Genomic DNA, 24,143 nt, shown 5'->3' on the forward strand with positions numbered 1-24,143 from the left:
TTTTTAAATTTGTAGTGTGCTTCTCAATTGTTCAAACATGGGAGGAAAAAATGTAGATTATGTACTGTTTGTGTGTGTTTGAATATGAAAAGAGTTAAAAAATATATGAAAAAGCACAGTAAAAATACTATTTTGAGCGTGAAAAACACAGTGCTAGTTGCTTCTTCCAACAAATTCTTTGTTGTGCTTCATTAGATAAATATATTTTCTCTCGAAATAATATGTTAGAATCCATAGAAGTAACTAGTACATTTAACAGAATTTTGTTGCTTTGGAAATTTAGAAAATAATATATCAAACTAAATTAATATATATGAAATCCTAAGTTGCCGAAACAAGTTAAGAAGGATTTTTTTTTCTTTTTTTTTAAAGTAACAAGTTAAGAAGTTCATTTCGCGTGATTATGTTTCTTCAAAACTTGAGTAATATTATAAACAATCAAACATTTTTACCTCTAATGGGGGTGTAAACAGATCAGATACCGAGGGGTAGTAACTAAATTATGTCTCCGGGTTTTAAATTTCAAATACAAATGAGAATATGGCAAGTCTCGAATACGGATGAGAAGATATTAAACAAATACAAATAAAATTTGAATTAATTGGTTGGATTTAAAAAAAAAAAAATGAAGTATATGAGGCACAATGAAATCTGAATGACATGTGACATTTGAATCTCCTTGTAAATGCATATACGAAACGAATATAATTTAGAAATTAAAATAAAATTATAATATTTTTCATGAACTATGCACAATCACCAAGTTCTTAGTAATCTTACTTCAAAATCTATTAAATTGACTTCAAATAGCAAATTCAAACAGTTAAAACAAACCTACTTTGTGAATAATGCATTTACATACAAAAATTATAAATATTTAAATTTGTTTAGTATAAAGTTGGTCAATGATGAAATATAAACAACATTAAAGATTATTTTAATAAGTTCATTTTTCATTATTTTTTAGATTTTATACTAAATTATTTGAAATATTTATAAATTTTGCATTTAAATGTATCACTCGTCAAGTATATCGGTTCAACAATCTAGATTTATCATTTGAAGCCAATCTGGTAGATTATGAAGTTAAACTTTCAAGAGCCTTAGTGAGCTTAAGAACACCATAGTTCTATGCTACCATTTGTACAGTAGTTAAAAACTAAAATTAACTTTATATTTACATAAAAAAGATATATACTAATTAACAAATATCAATCACTAATTATCGTTGCATTGTTATTTGGTTGTTAAAATGTACCAAAAAGTTATAAACTTTTTAAAAAATGAAATATGAATAAATATTGAGTAAATTAATTGAATTTCTAATAAAATATTCTATTATACATTTACTTACTTCAAAGTCCAAATTAAATGATATGTGAGTCTCATAAACGGATATTTAAATGTCAAAGAAAATTCAATTCCAAATAATTTTTCGAATTCGTATTCACATTCGAATTAACAATTATATTCGTACCTGACCCGGATCGTATTTGTACCTGCATCAAATGAATCCGAATACAAATTATTGGATCCGTTTAAGGAAAGACTATTCCATTGACTATTCCATTAAGTACACGCATTGGTAAAAGCAAATGAAACATGCCATTCAGCATGTCTGGTGCATTTGAAGTAACAAACACCTAACATGAAACGACAAGCACCTAAAATTATCAATTTTTTTGGGACAATTCATGCCAGCAAAATAATAACTGGAATAGTATTGAGTTCCTTGCACACTACTCCAGTTCCCATGCAAAAAGTGTGCAATTGAGTGCATCCGAAAGATATTTTCTCTTTTTGAAATACAAGTGTTCCTATTCATTTTTATAAACTATTTAAAAAAAAAGTTATATATATTACTTTTCGTAAAGGGATCAAATTTATGAATACAACTGTCTATTTTGGTAAAAAATATTGAGTGAGTATATGGTACTAGCATATTACGATTTGTTATCGTGCTACGGCTCTATATTCGAGTTTTCAAATCCTAATGGTCGATTCGAACCGTTTATCTTGTTCTCCATATTAATATTTGTTTGGAGACCAAATTTTATATTTTTTGAAATTTTTTTACTATTTTTTTTAGATTTATTGAAAATCACTGTTTTTGGATGGTCCAAAATTTTCAGATCAAGTGATTTTCTAAATATCTAAAAAATAGTAAAAATTTTTCAAAAAATGTAAAATTTGGTCTCCAAACACATATTAATATGAAGAACAAGATGAACGGTTCAGATCGACCGTTAGAATTTGAAAACTCGAATATAAAGCCGAAGCACGGTAACAACCCGTGATATGCATAGTACCATAGACTCACTCAAAAATATTTATAAGTTAGTTTTCATGTATTATTTTTTATTGTTTGACTTTATATTAAATTAATTTATAAATTTTGCATGTAAATGCATAATTCATGAAGTAAATCGATTTTAAAGGTTTCAATTCGTTGTTTGAAATTAATCCGATAATTTTAAAAATTAAATTCACCAACATATTTAAAAACATCATGATTCTACTCCAATTAATCACAGAAGAAAAATAAAGAAAAGATATACCTTACAATTTTTCTTTGTTAGTTTGCTTCTTTTCTATTAAAGTATGTTTGATGTGTCTAAGGTATAATATAATTTTTAAAGCGATACAACTCTTTTGTGATTACTTTGTAGAGAAATTTATACAAGAAATTGTATTATAGTCCATCGTACATAGTTTGTAATGTTTCGAAAAAATATTTTATTTATTTTCAAGTTAGCTACATGTAAATTTATATCATTTTATATTAATATTTCTTCATATATATTTTTTTTGGAGCGAAGTCCAAAAATCTCATATACTAAAAGAATCCTTAAATGAAAGGAGGCATGGTCGTCATTTCAAATGACCAACTCATCGCTCTAATTCAACCGTTACCACAGGGGCGGATCCAGGATTTTAGTCAGGGGTAGGCACAAAACACTAATAAGAGCTCAAAAAAAAATTTATCATATAATCTCATGAGCTAAAGTACAAAATGCTAACAAGACTATAAAACAAAAAAAATAGTATTGTTTTACATATAAAAAATATATAATAATACCTATCTAGTCAAATCAAGTCGATGACGATGAACCAAGGTTGCCTCTACGGTTCTTCATATGTTGAAATCTTTGCATAATTCTTTCATTATTAACACCCTTGAACAAATCCCTCTCGATATAAGTAACCAAACAATCATTCAACCATTGATCTCCCATGCTATTTCTTGAGTCGTTTTTCACCACATTCATTGCCGAAAATACCCTTTCGACACTAGCGGTAGCCACCGGCAATATCAATGTCAATTTCACTAATTTATAAACCAAGGGATAAACAATATGTTTTTTCTTTTCCACAAGTTTTTGAGAAAGTTCAACTAATCCCCTTAACTCCAAAAAATCACTATTGCTTTTCAAATCCAAATGATAATTCTCCAATTGATTTTCTAGAGTACCAAGCTCCCATTGGTTGAAATCCAAGGGATAGAATTGAGCAAGTTTAAGCAACTTGTCTTTTTTAAATGAAGAAAAAGAATCATTTGGGTCTAAACATGACATACACATAAGAAGTTCGGTAGTTGTTTCCGTGAATCTATCATTAAGCTCTTGTAATTGCATATCAATAACCGTGTTAAACATTTCAACACGATAGTAATGCAAATTATTAAATCCCGTTGGCCGACGCCGTGATATACCGGGACGGATACCCTCCATGTCCGGAATTTCAATACCGTGTTTCTCACAAAATGCACACACTTCTTGGAATAACAATCCCCATTCCCTATCCCTCATTTGTTGGAATTTCAATACCCTCCAGGGTTAGGCACTGTATCTGAATCAGGGTTAGGCACAAGAGTAAAAACGTACTGGACCTAAAAAAAAAATTCAAATTTAGGGTTAGGCAAGTGCCTAACCCTGGGCCTATGTGGATCCGCCAATGGTTACCACCCCCCCTCCCACCAATTTTGTTAACTACTACTAAAACTTTCACACAAAAAAGAGGGTCCTTCCAAAATGTGGGTGCAAATTGGGGACCAAAAGCTTCCTTAATGGCATAGATTCACATTGAAAACAATTCAAAAATTTAAAATCACGGACTTGTTGTGGGCCTGATTGGGGCTTACGGTGGCCACATGCCTGCCTGGGCCCTGGGTTAATTCAAAAAGTCATTTTGTAGAAACCTTTTTTTTCTTCTTCTTTTGAAGGCCCAAAAGCCTTAACACATTCGGTCCATACTCCAAATCTACTCCGGATTTCACCATCAACGGTTTGCGCTACTTTCATTTCAAAGCGGTTGAAAATAAATCTCAAACAATAATGGGTCCTACTGTGAAGTACAGAGGATGTTGGTCTGAGACTTTGAATAAGGATGGGTGCGGGTCCCAACGAGTGCGTATTCTCTAAGATATCTCATATTTTGACCGACCGATCTGGTGGTTTTTTTTTTTTTTTTTTTTGAGAAAAATCTGGTGCTTATTCGGGGAAACCACAGGGCCAGTATTATTTGAGCTTCGAGAATCGTGCAAAACGCATTTGAACGGTTGAGATTTTCTATAAAGTCACGCAAAATACGAGATATCTCAGAGGATGTGAACGGTCCCACCTGTCTAATTAAATTTCCTTCTTTTACAATTTAACCCTTAGGTTTTAAATTTTTTAAGATTAGTCAATACATCAATTAAAAAGAAACTTATAATTGTTATTAGCTAGTAAATTACTATTACTCATTATATATTTACTAATTAATATATGAGGAGGGGATCCACTTACAACATTTGAAAGTTACAACATCTTACCACAACTTAGTTTTGCGATTTTTAAAGTCCAAACAGTTGATCCGAACCGTTCAACATGTAATCTTTATTAAAATGTGCTTGAAGATCAAATTTTACATTTTATTGAATTTTTTTTACTATTTATTAAGTATTTTACAAAACGGCTACTTTTAGATAATTCTGAATCACTGAAAAACAACATTTTTATAAAATACTCAATAAATAGTAAAAAAATTTAAAAAAAATGTAAAATTTGATATTCAAATACATGTTAGTTCAGATTACATGTTGAGCGTTTGGATCAACTGTTTGGACTGTAAAAATCACAAAACTAAGTTGTGATAAAATGTTGTAACTTTCAAATGTTGCAAGTGGATCTCTCGTCTTGATATATAGAGTTAGGCTGGGGTGCTATGGATAGCATAGTAGCCTCTATGCTACGGCTCAATATTCGAGTTTTCAAAATCTAAACGGTCAATCCGAACCGTTCATCTTATTCTCCATATTAATATCTGCTTGGAGACCAAATTTTACATTTTTCTGAATTTTTTTACTATTTATTAAGTATTTTACAAAATTGTTGATCCAACGGTGGCTGCACAAAACAGTAAAACCGTTGGATTAGCGATTTTCAAAGTGGCTTAATAAATAGTAAAAAAATTCAGAAAATTATAAAATTTGGTCTCCAAGCAGATATTAATATGGAGAATAAGATGAACGGTTCGGATCGACTGTTTGGATTTTGAAAACTCGAATATTGAGCCGTAGCATAGAGGCTACTATGCTATCCATAGCACCCCAGCCTAACTCTATATATATAATTATTTCAAAGTATGAATTCTTGAACATTACAATCCCTTAAACTTTCTATTTTGTTTTCCTAAAACTTGAATATTTAAAAAAACTCATACTAAAATTTAAATTAACTTAATTATCTTTTTCGTCTGTTCATAAAATACTTTTTGTTCGTTTAGTATTACATATTTTATTGAAAAACACGTTCAGCCATTTCGAATAATATCTTTGATTATTAATTTTGTCAAATTATCTGTGTAGTCAGATCATCTAGGTCGGTGCTAGCTTTTCTATATGAAAAGTATTGTTAAGTAAATATTTATATAAAAATTAAGTTAACATTTGAAGTAAATTAGGATGACACTTCATTTATATTGAATTGACCAGCAATAAATTGTCTCGGTTAACACTAGTCGAAAGTGTAACTTTACAGATCTCAATGTGGTTAAATTGAAAGTAAAAATATTTTATTACAACCGGAGATTTTACTTATAAAATTTGAAAGCTTCAATTTATGTTGTTTTAAATTTGGTAGTAATATTAATTTTGAATTATTAGATTAAGAATATTTATATAGGCTAAAGAGATGTCAAGTTGACATTCTTTTTAATTTTTTTATTGAATTAAGCTAGAAGATATTATATAAGTAAAATTGTTTTCCTTGCTGCGTATATTACTTTTCAACCAAAAGGAAAAAAAAAGTAATTGGAGCTAATGCAGAATGAGTTGTGAGAAGTAATACTATAGTGACATAATTCGTATTTTATTCGCGAATAAAATGATTTTTAGATATTTTCGATCAAACGACGAATTATTTGGCTTACCAATTTATCTACGAATAAAACGCGAATCACGAATTATTCATGAATAAAACATGATTTCTTTTGTTCTTTTGCTTTTTTGTGGACCAAAATATATCCAAATTATACTTGAATTATTCCCGAATTCAAATAATTCATTTGTCACTGTGATAACAGAGCACCTAAACAATATTAAATTCATACTAAAAGATTATACTTGTTACTTGTGTTTTGTTACAGCTTACAGAGTTTCAGGGCATTTGACAAAGAGATTCGATTGAATCCTTGCCCATGATACAACTTGTTGCAGTTTAGAACGCATCATTATAATTCAGACTTAAATAAAAGCGATAACTATTAGCAACACCACCATGCATGATTAAAAGAAAGCAGCAAAACAAACATTCAAAGATATATAAACCACACAACAGAATTACCATTCAACAAATCTTCAGACAGCTCGATCGATCAGCTTATTTTTCGAGTGGATCGAGGTGCTCACTCTGCAGCTCGATAACCTTCTTCCATGAATCACGACCCGTGATATCCTTGACCCATCTCACCACATTCTTCCTGTCAGTAAACAGCTTCTTTCCCCTCATCTCACCCCTAGTTACCAGATAGTGTGTGTTAGGGATGTGTGACAGGTCAGCAAGGGTGAATTCATCACCGGTTAGATACTCATTCTCGCTGAGCCTCTGATCGTACACATCCAAAATGTTCGAGAGGCGCTTCTCATTATTTTCTATAACAGCCATGTCATATTCTAAGCCTAGTGGTTTGGAAAAGGCCAGGTGGAAAACAAGCTCAGAGCTTGGCGGTCCGAAGTTGAAGGCTTCAGCCTGAAGCCATTGCTCGATACTTGCCTTTTCGAGGAAGCCGTTCCTATAGAGCTTCTTATTTCCATGGTCTGGGTACTTGCTGCATAGATGCCTAATTATCTTCCTTGAATCTACATTACAAATTTTAAAAACAAGTAAAAATTACACTATGATCTTCTCTTCTGAATGTCAGAATAATTAAAATTTGTATACACAGATTTTGTACAAGAAGAGAACAGATTTCCTCTTACCTACTAAAGTGAGGTCTCCCTCACTGAAAGTCACCTGCCCACTTGGATCCTACATGATCTCAGATAAGGAGGAACACAGTGAAATACTGACAAAATATATACTTTCAAAAAAATAAAATTCAGCATTTTTTTTTGTTAATTAGTTAATGATGAGTTTAAGTTTACGTACATGAAGCTGGAGGAGCTCAGGAATCTTGTGCTCCCTTCTGAATTTATCGACCCGGATTAGTTGGAACTTAAGATCCTTCTCAAAGAGACATGTCAACACCCTTGCAACATCGGTTGATGCCGGTTGGCCAAAAACCTTCAAACTCACCATTATTGAGATAGCAGAGCATCAGTGCCATGAAGGGGATTTATGGAAGATTGGCAGGAGGAAATCTATTCTTTATTGCTCAGTGAGATTAGGATAGAAAAGAAAAAAGGAAAAAGAAAAAGAGATCAAAGCAACGCTAAAGAAAGATTGGATTAACTATATTATATATAACCATTGCGCGCGAAAGGTAAATACATCACTGCATGTGACAGGATCTTGTGCTTTTGAGTTCAATGGTGGCACGTTTATTTTTATTTATTTTGTAATATTCTTGATGACATTACATCGATTACTAAAATGTGACAGCGTAGTCCCAAAAACATATGTTACGTACTAAAATGATCCTTAATTTAAATCAGAGGAGACACGGTCACCATTTCACCACTCTAACCACCTCACCCACGAATTAACATCCTCTCCAATACTGCATAAGGAAATCTTTTACAATTAATGGATCAGGACTGTTTTTCTTAGCTTGGCACGAATCTCAAAGCCCAATAATACTGCTCCTGCGCTAGCCCGAATCCTAAAGCAATGAGATTTAATCTCAAACCGTAAAGTGGGGCCCATCATCTACAGTATTGGAGGGGAGTTGAAATGGACGACCCATATTTATTCTCAGTCGGTGCCTATTCGGGATAACACAGGTCACAGGACCAGTATTATTTGTGCTTTGAGATTCGTGCCAAGTTAAAAGAACGATTCTGAACTATCCGTTTCAATTGTCCTCAGTCAGATAACCTGAGTTGATATGAATTCCCTTTTTAAGGCTATTTTGTTAACTACTTTTAATACTTTTCAAATTATTAAAAAAAATATATAAAAAAACCTGGGTGCAAAATATGGACCAAAAGCTTAAAGGCATCTGCTCACCGATCTGGACTCTGGATGTCTAAAGATTGAAAAAAAAAAAAAAGATATAATCATGGCCTTGGTATGAGCTAATATGGGCTTACCGTTGCCGCATACCATCACGGGCTTTGTTTCAAAATATTTAGGTAACCCATTTCAGGGGTTCGGCCCTTGTAATTTAACCTCGCGAACCGAACCTCATTTTTATTTTCTTAGATATTTTTCTTTTGTTGTTGAGAAAATCGAACCTCATTTTCATGGACTTGGAGTTGGAGTTGGAGACTAGATTGAAAGCAGACTTCCGAGTTCCGACAATTCACCGATTAGGACACAATGCACGGAATCGCTTTAATATTCGTGCAGATTCTGATTGTACAGTCTGGATCTGAACTTAAACATTATGTTTCTCGAGTGATATGAAGTCAAAGGCCCAACAGCCATGACACTTCGGTCCATAGTCCAAGTCTACTCAGATTTTTTCCATCAACGGTTTGCGCCACTTTCGCCTATATACACCCTCGTACAGTCGTATCCCTAGTCTCAAAAAGAAACCGCTCTTCTCTTCTCTTCTCTTCTCTTCTCTAACTGCCTTCTCTTACAACATTCATCTTCTTCCAAAGAAAAAGAGAGAGAGAGAAGAAAATAGAAAAAGAAATTCAACATTGCATCCCACAATGGCAGTATGTGGCTTAGCGAAGCTGATTTTTATTTCGGTGATGATTGTCTGTTGCTCGACTGCACATGCGAACCATATCGAAGTAGGAGGAGAGAACGGGTGGGCCATACCGCCTGAGAAAAATGACGACATGTATAATCATTGGGCTTCTCTAAATCGCTTTCAAGTCGGCGATACCATTTGTATTATACTCTCTCTTTCTTTAATCTTTACAATTGATTTTTTTTTCTTTTGGTATTGGATTCAGATCATTTTTTCTTTATGCAATTATTCTTTTTAGACTTCTTGTTATCAGCAAATTTGAATTGATAACTGAACCGCATTAAATTATGAATTATTTCAATTCAGTTATGAAAATCATTAGATGTATAATTCAACAATTGAATGAATCCTCGGTAATTAAGCTTTGTTTCAAATTGATTTTGCTAGGATTTCTGTTCTATTCTAGTAAAATCACAAAATTGAATTATACATCAACAGGCAAGTTTATAAAGCTTTCCAAAGAAGAACTAATGAAGAAATAACATTTTCAATCCGATTTCATTAAGAAATCGAAATCTTTCATTTTATCGGGAATTTTGGTTGTTCTTTTCTTTTCTTTTCTATAATATTAGAAATCCTGTTTAGATAGAATCTGATCTTACTACAAATATCTTCCATTTTTAAAAAAATAAAAGATAACAAATTTTAAAATATCATGGCAATTCCGATATTTCATTATATATGAAGATTATAGTAGGCATTTCTAAAGACATTATTCTTGTAACTCCTCAATCACAGATTTTAAGTACAAGAATGACTCGGTGATGGTTGTAAGCGAAGAAGACTACAGCAATTGCAACTGCACGCACCCGCTATTCTTCTCCAACAATGGAAACACCCGTTATGAACTCGATCATTCGGGCCTGTTCTACTTCATCAGCGGTGAGGAAGATCACTGTGATCTTGGCCAGAAGGTAATTATCAAGGTGCTCGATCCACCCAATGACATCAGCCCAAGTGGGTCCTCTCCAGACAAGGCCGAAATCCCACCGCCTCCTCTTAGCCCCCCTTCTGAACAGAAACACAGCGGTACCACGGCCAGGATTAGGGACTTCAGTCGGGTGGTTTCAGTTTTCGGATTATTCGTTATGATCTTAATTTGCTGATTCTCTCTCTTGGGTTAGGATTTGTGCATGAAGTTTTTCGCTTTTGTGTGTTTTTTCCTTCATGTTCTTTTTGTTAGAATGGCACTGAAGCTGTATTAATCTCAGGTTCTAGGTAGGAAAATCTTTCTCTGTCAGCATGTGAAAATGAATTACCAGTTGATAGCTTTAGAGCAGTTATCACAGTACTGGTAATATAATGCACAGTTTGTGTAAGTCTAGGCTAATTTAGATTTTGTTTGCTGAACATAGAATTTGGAAGTTTAATTTGTGCAGTTATTCAGTCGTAGAAGTAGTTTGTTTCTGTTCAGATGTTTTTTAAATATTTAGTTTGTTAAATCCAAAATTAATTGCTGGAGGTACAACTAAACCAAAATAAGACAAAAGTAATGCGATTTCCTTGAGCAAAGAATTAACAGAGTTGTTTTGACTTCATGCAGCGCATGAATCATATACAGTGTTGTTTTGATTCTAGAGTTCGTATGCTGCATGAAGCTAAAACTAATCTGTTAAACACTTTATCCGGTTTCCTTCCACAGGGTCTTATTTTCATGGTACACAAAAGCAATCTTATAAGAACGGAGTCTAGATCTCGTAACAAATTTCCTAAGAGTTTAGTTAAAATTATTGAATTTATAATGATAAGTGTAATAAAGAGGAATTAAATAATAACATAAATTACTCAAATTTATTGAATTTATCACTATTATTCATTGCTCAATCAGTATACAAAGAAGCTAATTACAAACGAGAGAAGACCATCTTTATTCTCATTCGTTTTCACCATTTGGGGAAGGAATTCATCTCACAGCATTGATGAATTTGTATCCTCTGCATTAACTCAAAAGGGAATCTTTTGAGTTAATCCATCTCAACCATGTGATCTGCTTTAAGATTCGTGTGGACTAGATCTGCACTAATATTAAAGCCCCCCTAAGATAAAAGCAGGAGTCGGATTGGCTCCGTTTAAAATCAGACGGTTAAGATTCATTAACTCAAAAGATTCCCTTTTGGTTAATGCAGAGGATACGCATTCTGCATTGATTGGGTTGACAGTTTTGACATGACAAGACAAGTCCATCCTTTCCGAGTAAGCTATCCTTGTAATTGGCTTGACAGTGGGTCCAGGTGACCAAATTACGTTGGATCTAATGCGGCCTCCTTCACTGTTAGTTTGTGCGTTCTAATGTCATAATGTGTGGTCTTGTTTATATTTTGAGTAATTCTTCACTTGATAATTATTTATATTGACGATCTATCTTTAAAAATTAATAAATAAACTTAAAATATGACATAATGTATACAAATCATGCCTATAGAAAATGAAGAACGGCGTTTGTTTTATTGTACATTAAGTGATTTGAAATTTTAGTTGTCAGAAATTAATAATTCATATTTCATAAGGCATAAAATATACTCAAGTTGTATGAAATTAATGATTAAGCTATTTATATGTCCAGTAGCATATCTATAATTTTACGGTTTTACCTTTTATTTAACTTTAGTTGAATTGATTTTAAATAATTATTATTAAGAATAATAGTAAGTGATATTTTGCCTTTTAATAAATACTATAATTGAGAATCAATCTTTGATCTAGTTACCAAGGCAATGTCTTATGTGCAGGAGATCGAAGTTCGAAATTCAAATGACAATGTCTTGTGAATATAACTGTTTTTAGATTGAAAAAAAAGGAGGAAAAAACAAAGAAATTAACACGCAACTCTACAAAAGGATTTGCCTGAATAAATCCGGCAGGCTCTATGACACCAAAACCACGAGTCCGTGTCCCCCAGGTACCGGAGGTGCAATTGAAAAACGTGGACGGTAAAGATCAATTTCATCCATATCAATCTCAACCGGTGCCTGTTAAGATTGTGGGGGTTGCCTTGAGATACGTGTCATGTGAAATTAAAGGTCCAGATTTACCACTTGCATCTCAAGTACCTGGGTGATACGGATTCCTAAAGTAAAACCACAATCGCCCTTCCCGCCAAAATTTGCAGTGGGACCCTCGCACGTCTGTGTCCGCATCGTCTGCATTAACTCAAAAGAGCATCTTTTGAGTTAATACATATTGGCCGTCCGATTATAAACAGAGCCCATCCGGACTTAAATATTAGTGCGGATTTAATTCCCACGAATCTTTAAGCTAATCAAACGGTCCAGATGTATTAACTCAAAATATTCCTTTTTGAGTTGATGCAGAGGATACGAATCCCGTCACGTCTGAATCGTCTCTATAAAGTATAAACCCCTCCCAGGTCTCCAGTTCTCCATACGAACCGTACCACTTTGAAAGCTCCATCAAAGAACAAAAAACCAAAGGGGTCAAAGCGCAAAATGGCAGCAGCTTCCAAAACCCTAATGGAGATGATGCGTCCAGCAAAGCGCATCCGCTCGGCCTCCAAGGAAGGACTATCCCCTAAATCCTCCATTTCCGCCATCTCCGCCATCTCCGATGGCGGCGCCTCCGGCTCCTGTGTCGGGAATGTGTCGGTGGAGCGCCCCGCTGTTGTGATGACGCTGGAGCAGAAAAGACGGATGGAGTTCAACAAGGCCATTGCTAGGTCCAAGCGGAATCTTAAGCTCTGTGCTGATCGTATTGAGAAAGCTAAAGGTACTATACTAGACAGGCCACACTGGTCTCATTTTGCGACCATATTTTTATATATAATTTTGTTAACATGATTTTAATACCTTTGGATAATTGGGAAAAAAATCATGTATACCACTCAAACATCTTGAAATTATGTATTTCTTCTAGAATTCATAATATCATATTTACCCTTTTAAATTTAAAAACTCACAAATTTATCCAATTTTTTTTTTATTAAAACTCATTTTGAATTTTTAAATTACCCATTTTACCCTTTATTAAAAAATAAAAAAATGTGTAGCATGTATAAAAGACACTTACCTGGCCATTTTATGATGTCAAATGTTCATTTCTCTACTTCTTACCCATACACAGTGACATTTACCTGGCCACTTTATGATGTCAAATGTTCATTTCTCTACTTCTTACCCATACACAGTGACATTTAAGTATGCACTTGTGTGCGTGTCACAAGTAGAGAGATAAATCATTAGTCCTCACAAACAAATTAATTAGAAGACGGAACACATTTTATAATAAAGGTTAAAATGGGAAGTTTATAAATTTAAAATGAATTTAAATAGAAAAGATAATAAATTGGGGAAATTATGATATTACAAATTTTAGAAGGAGAAATACTTGATTTTGAAACTTTTGAGGGGTACACATGAAATTCCCCATTGGATAATTATCCCAAAAGGGTATTACTCAGCTTAACTAAAGACTACATCGCCGTAGAAATAATAAAAAAAAAGTTCCTGGCAAATGTAGCCGATGGAAGCGGATATGTTAAGTTGGATGAGCTGCTGGTGGAGGATTCATGGCTCGAAATCTTACCTGGTGAGTTAAAGAAACCATATGCGCAAAGTCTTTGTAAATTTGTGGAACATGAGATTAGGGGCAGCACACCCATTTACCCTCCTCCGCAGCTCATATTTAATGCACTCCACTCGACACCATTTGATCAAGTCAAGGCTGTCATAATTGGACAGGTAATATTTGTTTAATTTAAACCTCAGATTATGGCATTTCTAACCTGGCATTCGAATTAGGTGACATTTGATCCCACATAACTAAATGGCACCAAAAGAAAAGTAATAAAGCAAAAGAAAAGATATTCCCTGAGTGAAGTTTGTTCAATTCCGATTTCTATCTGGAGTTATTAATCAAGTTTAACCTTTTAGAAATATTTGGGAGATATTAAATTTTAAAATCTTTTGGAGATATCAAAATTTCGTACTACCAATGCCTGGTAATCAGCAACCTCAGATATGGTATCTACGTTTTGTTCTTAATATCTCCCCTAATTGTTAATTAGGATCCATATCATGGTCCTGGCCAAGCAATGGGGCTATCTTTCTCAGTGCCAGAAGGAATAAAGATACCGTCGAGCCTGGTTAACATATTTAAGGAGCTTGAGAAAGATTTGGGTTGTAAAATACCATCGAATGGGAATCTTGAAAGATGGGCCATACAGGTAAATTTTTGTTCATTTCAGAGTGTCCTTTTACTTTTCTCTCTGGTTGTGTTGCCTGTAAGAGGGGGAAGAGGGCATTAATTTTACTTGTGTAATTGAGGATTAATTATTTTCATCTCTGTGCTGGTTATATCTGATTAGAACTTAAAATGTTAATTATTTAGCTCTGCTGACAAGTGTTTTAACTTTTAAATGCAGGGTGTCCTTCTGCTCAATACCGTTCTAACTGGTACTCTTTCTCTACTAGGACATAACAATTTAATTACATATATTTATTTTTAAAATAAATAAATTGTGCCATACATTTTTTTTTTCTCTTTTTTTGCCTTTTTTTTATTAATTAGTGCGGCACCACCAGGCTAACTCTCATGCAAAGAAAGGATGGGAGCAATTTACTGATGCTGTCATTCAAGCAATATCAAGGGAGAGATCAGGGGTTGTTTTTCTTCTTTGGGGAAACTCTGCCCAGGCCAAGATCAAGTATTTGCTTAAGACTAATCTAATCAATACTTGGATTTTGTTGTTATAATAATTTATAAATGACTATTTTTGTTTCAGATTAATTGATGCATCCAAACATCACATTCTAAAAGCTGCTCATCCATCTGGCCTCTCTGCCAACAGGGGCTTCTTTAATTGCAAGTTCGTCTTTTTTTGTTTTCTTTTTTCTTTTGAGAAATTGTATCCTAATAAAATTTTGGTGTTTACTACTTGAATGAGATTAAGTTAATCCATGAGTGAACATTCAGATAAAGCACAAAACAAGCAAAGAACGGTACTAGCATGGTTTCATAGTCTAGTGTTAACAACAGCTGGTTTAAGAATTTTGTTGAATAAACATTAAAAAAAAATTGTTTTTTGTTGAATAATGTATTATTTTGTTGTACTTGACGCATTTGTTCTTCTGAACTGCAGGCATTTTTCTCAAACAAACAAGATATTGGAGAAGCTGGGATACACTCCAATTGATTGGCAGCTCTAATTAAGTTCCAAAGCATGGTCTTCCTTTTTTGTGCTTGAAGTATTTGCCATGAATTATGATGTGCCTTTTTGTAAAATTACAAAGCTGATCTGGCGACAGCACCACGTTTTGTTCATAATGGTGCTTTTGTATATTATGCAATGATCTGTTGTGTGCAATTTGCAGTTGCTTCTCTTTTGGTGTTTGAGTTGGATTGTTGGAGCAACAATTGCTGAATATTTATGTCCGTAATTATACTTATATTTTATTTTGAGTAAGGCTACGGTGATATGGGTTGCATTGAGAGTTACAGTGCTACGGCTCAATATTTGAGTTTTTAAAATTTTAACAGTTAATCCGAACTGTTCATCTTGTTCTTCATATTAATATGTGTTTGGAGATCAAATTTTATATTTTTTGGAATTTTTTTACTAATTTTTTAGATAGATAGAAAATCAAATATCTGAATGGTGCATAATTTTTTAGATTAACTGATTTTATACCTATCTAAAAAAATAGTAAAATGTTTTCAAAAAATGTAAAATTTGGTTTCCAAACACATATTAACATGGAGAATAAGATGAACGATTCGGATTGACAGTTAGAATTTTGAAAACTCGAATATTGAGCCGTAGCCCTTTATGCAGCCCATAACACTGTAGCCTTACTCTTTTTTTTCACTTGTGAGTTTACCCGGTTTTTTTATTTTTACCCAGAAATATTATTATTTTAATTAAAATACCCAGTTTTTCGCCGGAATTTTAAAAATACCCAACCCGTGGAATTTTTCCACGGGTTGAAATTTGAATTCCCACCGTGGAAAAATTCCACGGGCCAGACCTAAAATTTTTTTTTTTTTTTTTTTTTTTTTTTAAAACATAAATTTGTATTTATTTTTTATTTTTTGTATTGAAATATTAGAAATATTGGATATATTTCTTTGAAAATAGATGGAATACAATATAATTTGATTTATTAGAAAGACTGCAACAAATAACCCGGATCAATATTTTTCAGATCAGATTTTTCGCGGCTGTAAGAAAAATTAATATATTTCTTTATGTGTTATTGGAAAAAAATAAAAATGCTTAGATTCCGAGTTATTGATCCCGGTTCAAAAGTCACTTCTATGTAATTTAGAAAATATTATAATCTTTCTAGTACATTTAATTTATTAAAAGTTTTATCTATTTTGAGAATTATTTTTGAATAATAATCATTAAATAAATTAAAGTTTTTGTTTTTTTTTCAAAATAGATATAACTTTTAATAAATTAAATGTACTAGAAAGATCATAATATTTTCTAGATTACATAGAAGTGACTTTTGAACCGAGATCAATAACTCGGAATCTAAGCATTTTTATTTTTTTCCAATAACACAAAGAAATATATTAATTTTTCTTACAGCCGCGAAAAATCCGATCTGAAAAATATTGATCCGGGTTATTTGTTGCAGTCTTTCTAATAAATCAAATTATATTGTATTCCATCTATTTTCAAAGAAATATATCCAATATTTCAATACAAAAAATAAAAAATAAATACAAATTTCTGTTTTTAAAAAAAAAAAAAATTTGGGTCTGGCCCGTGGATATAACTTTTGAATAATAATAATTAAATAAATTAAAGTTTTTATTTTTTTTTCAAAATAGATATAACTTTTAATAAATTAAATGTACTAGAAAGATCATAATATTTTCTAGATTACATAGAAGTGACTTTTGAACCGGGATCAATAACTCGGAATCTAAGCATTTTTATTTTTTTCCAATAACACATAAAGAAATATATTAATTTTTCTTACAGCCGCGAAAAATCCGATCTGAAAAATATTGATCCGGGTTATTTGTTGCAGTCATTCTAATAAATCAAATTATATTGTATTCCATCTATTTTCAAAAAAATATATCCAATATTTCTAATATTTCAATACAAAAAATAAAAAATAAATAAAAATTTCTGTTTTTTTTAAAAAAAAAAAAAAAAAAAAGAAAAAAAAAAGGGTCTGGCCCGTGGAATTTTTCCACGGTGGGAATTCAAATTTCAACCCGTGGAAAAATTCCACGGGTTGGGTATTTTTAAAATTCCGGCGAAAAGCTGGGTATTTTAATTAAAATAATAATATTTTTGGGTAAAAATAAAAAAATCGGTGAGTTTACTCTCTAAGAGCCTGTTTGGAGTGACTGGACTCCAACAGGACCCACTCATAATCTCACTTGACTCAAATTTTGCTTAATTCAAGTTGTGTCAAAGTCGTTTAAAAGTCATGCTAGAAGAGAATTTGCAAATATATGAAGCACGGATTCGAAATTTCGTTGTTGGCATTTGACAGCTGACACCAATATGAAATTCTAGATCGGCACAGAACTTTACAAAGTCTGAACAATTATAGATACTAAGATGGACTGATATATTGTTATATATGTTTAAATCTTATTGACATTTATGTTTTGTATATTTACAAATCTTTAGTTATTACTTCTCGTTTGAATAAATTTTTTGAGTAAAAGTTGAAGGTTAAGCTATCCAATATAATATTCACAAAAAAAGATTCATTTGAGTTTCGAATCTGCTTATAACTCACTAAATCACACAAAAATTGTTTTCTGTGTCAGGCTGATTCAAATAAAGCTGCTATTATCTTTTACTTTATGTTAAGATTTGACAATATTGCAATAAGGATTGTAACCTGCGGATCCTGTATGTAGTGCTTTTTTTAAGGTTTGCATGTAGCTGTTATACCTGCGCATGGCATTTTCTCAACCAATATTTTTTGTTGAGCAAGCCTTGGGATAGCATAAGGTCATCCGTGCTACAGCCTCAAAAATATATCGTATAAACTTCAAACTTCGATTTTAGTAGCTCAATAAATTAGTTATATAATAAACTTGTAGAATACTAATTTTTACTATTTTTGAATTTGTTTTTTACTATTTTCTATTATTTATGAAAGATGACCAAAAGTAACCTAAAAATAAAATAAAATTGTCAATATTTTAGATTATTTTTTGTCATCTTTCATATATCATAAAAAATAATAAAAATTAGTATTCTACAAGTTTATTATATAACCAATTTATTGAGCTAATTAATCAAAGTTTGAAGTTTATACTATAGGTTTTTGAGACCGTAGCACGGATCACCTTATGCTATTTATAGCACCCAAGCCTTACTCTTTTTTGTTTACAAATTTATGGTACACAGTAAAGAAAGAGAGGACATGCGATGAGCGTTGCAGCCGTTCATGTGGATTTTAGTGCCCAATTAATGGGTCCGCACCAATCAAACCCATTAAGTTAGCCAAACCTGTTAATTAGAAAAATTCAGAATCCTTAATACCAGCTTTTGGTGCGCTGGGCACTGGATCCCATCCGCTGCCCTCAACAAAAAGATTACAACAATATTAAACAAATTCTGAAAAAAAAAAAAAGAAACAGAGATCAGCTGCATGCATGAGTACCAAGTTCGCTGATGGCATAGTGGACACATCTTGGAAATTCTTTTAAAAATTAATAAAACAATAACTAAAAAGAAGGAGAGATAAAAACTAGAGCAACCTTAAAAAGTTTCTTGAGTCACTCAAATCTGAGTGAACAATTCACTGCAAGTAATTACATGAGAAACAAACAAACTCCAACATAAGGAGTCCAAAGAAAATACTTCTAAGAACTAACCTCACTCTCTGACGATTTGTGTGACACCTGGCGCTTCACGAATGATGGTAAGAGGAATAAAAATAACAACATTTTGCAAATCAAACATGTAAGAAGCTTCGTACAATCGTACTCAATATTGACATAAGTATCATTGCCAGAAACAGACGGCCAGCAGTTAACTGCAACTGAAATTTAATCTAACAATTAGCATCTGTAACTAAATTTTTTCTCTAAATATATATAGTACCGGTCAATGGCATAGACAACTCATCCAAGTTTTGTATCCATTTCATAAGATAGATATCGTTTTGGCCAGTGGGGAATAGTCTATTTGGATCTTTCAAACCTATTATATATATGCTCTCTGATGTGCTTATGTTGCTTGGATCCGGATCGTCCGATCAGAATCTGCACAGATATTAAAGGTCCGGAACCAAACTCAAATTTTGAGTTACTTTAGCGGATCTTGACCCAACATAAATTAATTATTACTCTTGAAGTCCGGAAATGAGAGAGCATGAAAAAAGATATCCGTATCACGCCAGGACCCAGGTATCTGAGGTGCAAACGGAAAATATGGACTGTTTTTTTTTTATTTCACACAAATTTCCAAACAGCCCCCTACAATTCCAATAGGCGTCAGATTGACCGACTGAGATTAATCTGAGTCATCCGTTTATGAAAGAACGTTGGAGTAAAGATTTTTATGAAGCCATGTTTTGATTACATAGCCTTCATTTCATTTCATTTTCTCTGGACATATTTAGCTTTTGACAGTATCATATCAACGTTTAAACCAAAAAATTTAATTGGTGGCAAAATTGGTCATTACTGGGTCTACTTTGACCCCTTCCCTACAAGCAAAATTAGCTTTATTTGTTTTCCTAATTTTTTTGAACATATGTTGATTCAAAGATCTGATGGATCCTACCAAAAGCAGAAATAAATCTGCTGTGGTTCTTTGAGAATCACAAGACTTTGTTATTCTAAATCCATCACTTCATATGTTTTGAGATTTGTGTATAGAAAACATTTGTTTTTGAGATTTGTGCATTCCAAAAAATTAAAAGATTTGAAATAACAAGATTCTATGGTTCTCAAAGAATCACATGTGGTTCTCAAAAAATCACAGCAGATTATTTCATACCGAAAGCACCCACTTTAAAATGAAGTTGTCATTTCTTATTGGTTTGAATTCATCTATTTAATATGATAAGAAGCAAATTTATGATGATCAAAATACTATCTAAAAATTATGTATATATAGGACTAACAAACAGATACATATTGATAGCTTTTTAATAGTAAAATAAATAATTTTCAAACCATCTTTTTTAGGATCTTTTATTTGTACCATAGTCACATAAAAGTTAAACAAAATACAATACAATATTTGTACTATACAATTATGTGGATAAGATGTTGGAGAAAACAAAAAATTATCATTATTCAAATTTATGCAAAAATTACATTCTAAAATTTACCGGATATCCCAAACTGCATTTGAGCATCTAAAGAAGAGATGCAAAGATGAAATTTGTTCACAAATTGAACATGGAAAATCACACATTGAAACCTCTCCTCTGCATAAGCTCTCGTGTCAGTATTCTATACCTATTTCTCAACCTCTTCTCCCTTCTCCTCATCATCCTCGGTGGAGGTAGATAGCACCAATTCCGTGCAAGTAACGCAACTTGCTCTATCCTAAATCCATAAGAGAAAGTTGCTCAAATCCATAAAAGGGAATAGTACGGCACATGACCGATGTAGCCCTCATCAACGTGTCGAGTTAATTCTGCATCGGTTCTATACCGATTAAAACAGTTTAGACACCTTTTCTTTAAACCACGTCCATGAGGGCCCTTTTTATATTACCGAGTGAGATGCTTTTTGCTCTTGAAACGGTAGATACATTGTTTGGTACAGCAAATCCTGCAAAAATATAACAGATAGCAGTAAGCTAATTGAAATGGTTAATTTTAAAAGAATAATTGATTTGGAGACAAATAAAAAAGGTCATAATTTTTATAAAAATGATAGTGAATGACATTGAAAGTCTCACTGTCTCTTCTCTGCCACATTTGCTTTAATTTTTATCTCTGTCTCTTCTCGTAACAATCCGAAAATTTTGAGTTATGATTATTTATTTTTAATATTTTTTTTATATAATTTTGAAACCAGCGTTATACGTCTATTGAAAATAAATAAATAATAAAACAGTAAACTTGTCATCTTTGGTTGGATTTTTTAAATAATTAATTTGATTATATTTGTTTCCATTAATTTCTTTCTTTCCTTTTACTCCGCCAGTCCACTATATTCATTTCCATTTGATGCCAATACCGCCTCTCTGTTTATTTATGTTTATTTTCATATATTAAATTATTCATAAAACTGATCTTTTGAATTATATTAAAAGGGCTTAATCAATTGCGAAAAAAAAAAAAAAACGACAACCGCTGCCATAATAATTTACCCTTTTTTATTATCCATGATTTCTATCTCATTTTCTTCGGATAAGAAAACCAAAACCAAACAGAAAGAAAAATGTCAGAGCAAAGAAGAAGCGAAAATAGTAAAGAAAATAAAAGAGAATTTTGTAATATGCCTAAATGGAATTTTGATCCTACGTCGCGATTAATTTTGTACAACTAGCTTTTGAAATATCTCACTATCAGATAACCGGACTTCTCTATAATCTGTGTTTTCGTTTTGTATGATTGATTTGAATATTGGTATTGTCACACCCCGTAGCCATGAGTAGTGACAGAGTCCCACCGTAAACATATAACTTCATGTATGCTTACAAGGCAATTAAAATATACTCACAACATCACAATAAAAGACATAAAACAAGTATATATATAACAGTCCAGGTACAAAATATCTGGTAAAAGTAGAACATACAAACATGTATCTCGTACGGATACCAACCATAAGGTATGATATAGAGAACTATATAACAAAACAATATATACTTCTCAAGTCAAATAACAAAACAACTACTAAGGTAATATAGTGACATATACCAAAGGTCTACTACTCGCGTGCCTCTCCAGATCCAACCGCACTGAAACCTGTAAAAAGAACCCAAAGGGTGGGGGTGAGAATTTATTTCTCAGTGTGAATTTGCCACAATCAGGTTGTTGGACTTGCAATCAGAACTCATGTTCAAAAATGAAATCCATACAATATTACATTAACAATTCTTTAACAATATATAAATAAATGCATATGCTTGACAATAAATAATCAAATGAAATACAACTTACGAAATTTCCAAGATGAAGTTCAAACAAGCACATACTCGGCCTAACTCATTTTTATTATGGCTGGTAGCACCTAACCGATCTGGACCCTTTATCTGACTCTCATCTGTAGGGTTACTGACACCTACATATGTTCCACCGAGCTGGACCCTTTATCTGACACCCATCTGTAAGGCTTTGGCTTAACCATTTACTATCGTCTAGTTCAAAGTCATATATTAAAAATTCACTTGAAATAATTCAGAATGTCATAATATACAATTGACCATCCAAATACATTACCACGTAGGATAATGCCCCCGAGCTACAGACGTTACATATTAGTCATCCACAATCACAATCAACATATATATATAGTCACCCACCCCTCGTTCCAACCGGTATTGAAAACCGTAAGGGTCATTCACCTAATGCGCCAATAGGTTCCTGGGATCAAAGTCAGCTAGTCAGACTTTGCAAATTCATTCACATATAATTCAACAATCATAAATTTGTGGTGACTTTCAACCATAATCAAATCATAAGAGAACAATCAAAATAACAACCATACGAATATGCAAATCAACCATATCACAACAATTCAGTTTTAAATGGATTGGGTTGTGCACATAATTTACACAATTCTAATTATGCAGCAATCAAACATACAACATGATAATCGAAAAAGAATTTAATTTTTGAAAATGAAACATCAAACAAGTCCAAAAACCCCGCACCTGATTACAAATAGTGTATCACACACCTATGGTTCGGACATCTCGAAAGGTGCCGCAACCTCTTTCTCAACCGAGCCTATACCTATATCCACATATATAATTGATTTAATCTTTGTTCGACGATCAATATGCTTACTTGAGTTATATTAGTTTCTTTATACTTTCCTTAAAGTAAACTCTTAAAAATTCATACACAAAATAAAAAAATAGAATTCTAAACAGCAGCCCTTAATTCTGACCCTTGATTACTAAAACTGCAATAACTTTTTATAGGAAACTCCAAATGACTTGAAACTTGAACCACCAGAAACTAGACTCCAAGACACATCAAATAGACTCTCATTTGTCCATAATAATTTAGAATTGCCCTTTCAAATTCGCTCATTAATCAACCTCAAAATCTTTCCACTGTGCAGTCACAAATTTAATGGCAAATCAAGTTTATTCATCAATACTTTATTCACCGATATTACTTAACATCCATCTATCTATTCTCATACCAAATTGGATGGTTGAACATATAAAATATTTAAGAGGTAACAAATCAATTTCTCCACTACCCAAACCCTAGATTAATCAAAACAAAAATAAATTCCAGATTTTAAAAGAGAGAGAGAGGAACTTACCAATTAACACCCTTATTTATTTGATTAGACTAGATTAATCACAACTCCTCTCTAATTTTTGGATTTGAGACAAACCCTAGGTAGAAAATCAAGATTAGGATGAATTTGAGAGAGGAATTACCAAATTAACAACATAGAAACTTAATGGTGATGGATTACTCACAATTAATACAAAAATTTCAGATTTGAGCAAAATCCTAAACAATGGAGAAAAATTCTAGATTTTGAGAAGAGAGGAGAAAAAAGAAAGTACCAATGGAGGAATTAGATGGCTACTATTGAGAGATAATCAACCAATCCAACTTTTTTCTTCAATTTCTTAAGTGATTTGATGGATTTTTGAAGGAGAAGAGAGTGATCTCTCTCTCTTTTTTCTTTCTTTTGGCAGC

At 32.4% G+C, this 24,143-nt stretch overlaps 3 protein-coding genes, 1 long non-coding RNA gene and 1 pseudogene across 6 annotated transcripts; 2 read left to right on the forward strand and 3 right to left on the reverse strand.

The window, feature by feature from the left end:
* Positions 1–3,092: 3,092 nt before the first annotated feature.
* Positions 3,093–3,809, reverse strand: LOC144548314 (uncharacterized). The gene has a single exon (XM_078296992.1). The coding sequence runs from the start codon at positions 3,807–3,809 to the stop codon at positions 3,093–3,095; it is 717 nt and encodes a 238-aa protein (XP_078153118.1).
* Positions 3,810–6,860: 3,051 nt separating this feature from the next.
* LOC144548320 (glutathione S-transferase F8, chloroplastic pseudogene) lies at positions 6,861–7,778 on the reverse strand (annotated as a pseudogene). Its single transcript, XR_013509341.1, has 3 exons — positions 7,629–7,778; positions 7,460–7,508; positions 6,861–7,339 (listed from the first exon to the last, which is right to left on the reverse strand). The product of XR_013509341.1 is annotated as a glutathione S-transferase F8, chloroplastic pseudogene (transcript).
* A 1,408-nt stretch (positions 7,779–9,186) lies between these two features.
* On the forward strand, positions 9,187–10,715 carry LOC144550596 (early nodulin-like protein 21). The gene is made up of 2 exons (XM_078298598.1): positions 9,187–9,485; positions 10,084–10,715. Exons 1-2 carry the CDS (start codon positions 9,302–9,304, stop codon positions 10,449–10,451), a joined length of 552 nt encoding a protein of 183 aa, XP_078154724.1. The 5' UTR covers positions 9,187–9,301; the 3' UTR covers positions 10,452–10,715.
* A 1,999-nt stretch (positions 10,716–12,714) lies between these two features.
* On the forward strand, positions 12,715–15,674 carry UNG (uracil dna glycosylase). Its single transcript, XM_078298599.1, has 7 exons — positions 12,715–13,068; positions 13,819–14,039; positions 14,366–14,524; positions 14,723–14,753; positions 14,869–15,004; positions 15,083–15,166; positions 15,440–15,674. Exons 1-7 carry the CDS (start codon positions 12,792–12,794, stop codon positions 15,504–15,506), a joined length of 975 nt encoding a protein of 324 aa, XP_078154725.1. The 5' UTR covers positions 12,715–12,791; the 3' UTR covers positions 15,507–15,674.
* A 6,310-nt stretch (positions 15,675–21,984) lies between these two features.
* On the reverse strand, positions 21,985–24,143 carry LOC144550598 (uncharacterized). 2 transcript variants are annotated; one of them, XR_013510510.1, is made up of 3 exons: positions 24,008–24,143; positions 22,416–23,210; positions 21,985–22,220 (listed from the first exon to the last, which is right to left on the reverse strand). It is a non-coding gene; the product is annotated as an uncharacterized LOC144550598 (long non-coding RNA). The 2 variants fall into 2 exon arrangements; XR_013510511.1 differs by lacking the exon at positions 24,008–24,143 and adding an exon at positions 23,755–24,004.

The sequence above is a fragment of the Carex rostrata genome, chromosome 2 (genome assembly GCF_964058835.1).
Source record: "Carex rostrata chromosome 2, lpCarRost1.2, whole genome shotgun sequence".
In the NCBI taxonomy this organism is placed as follows: Eukaryota; Viridiplantae; Streptophyta; class Magnoliopsida; order Poales; family Cyperaceae; genus Carex; species Carex rostrata.

Coding starts and splice junctions, on each gene's coding strand:
- LOC144548314 (XM_078296992.1), bottom strand. CDS start 3,809: ATGAGGGATAGGGAATGGGGATTGTTATTCCAAGAAGTGTGTGCATTT.
- LOC144550596 (XM_078298598.1), top strand. CDS start 9,302: ATGGCAGTATGTGGCTTAGCGAAGCTGATTTTTATTTCGGTGATGATT. Junction 9,486..10,083: donor TCAAGTCGGCGATACCATTT/GTATTATACTCT, acceptor CCTCAATCACAG/ATTTTAAGTACAAGAATGAC.
- UNG (XM_078298599.1), top strand. CDS start 12,792: ATGGCAGCAGCTTCCAAAACCCTAATGGAGATGATGCGTCCAGCAAAG. Junction 13,069..13,818: donor TCGTATTGAGAAAGCTAAAG/GTACTATACTAG, acceptor TGGCAAATGTAG/CCGATGGAAGCGGATATGTT. Junction 14,754..14,868: donor GCTCAATACCGTTCTAACTG/GTACTCTTTCTC, acceptor TTTATTAATTAG/TGCGGCACCACCAGGCTAAC.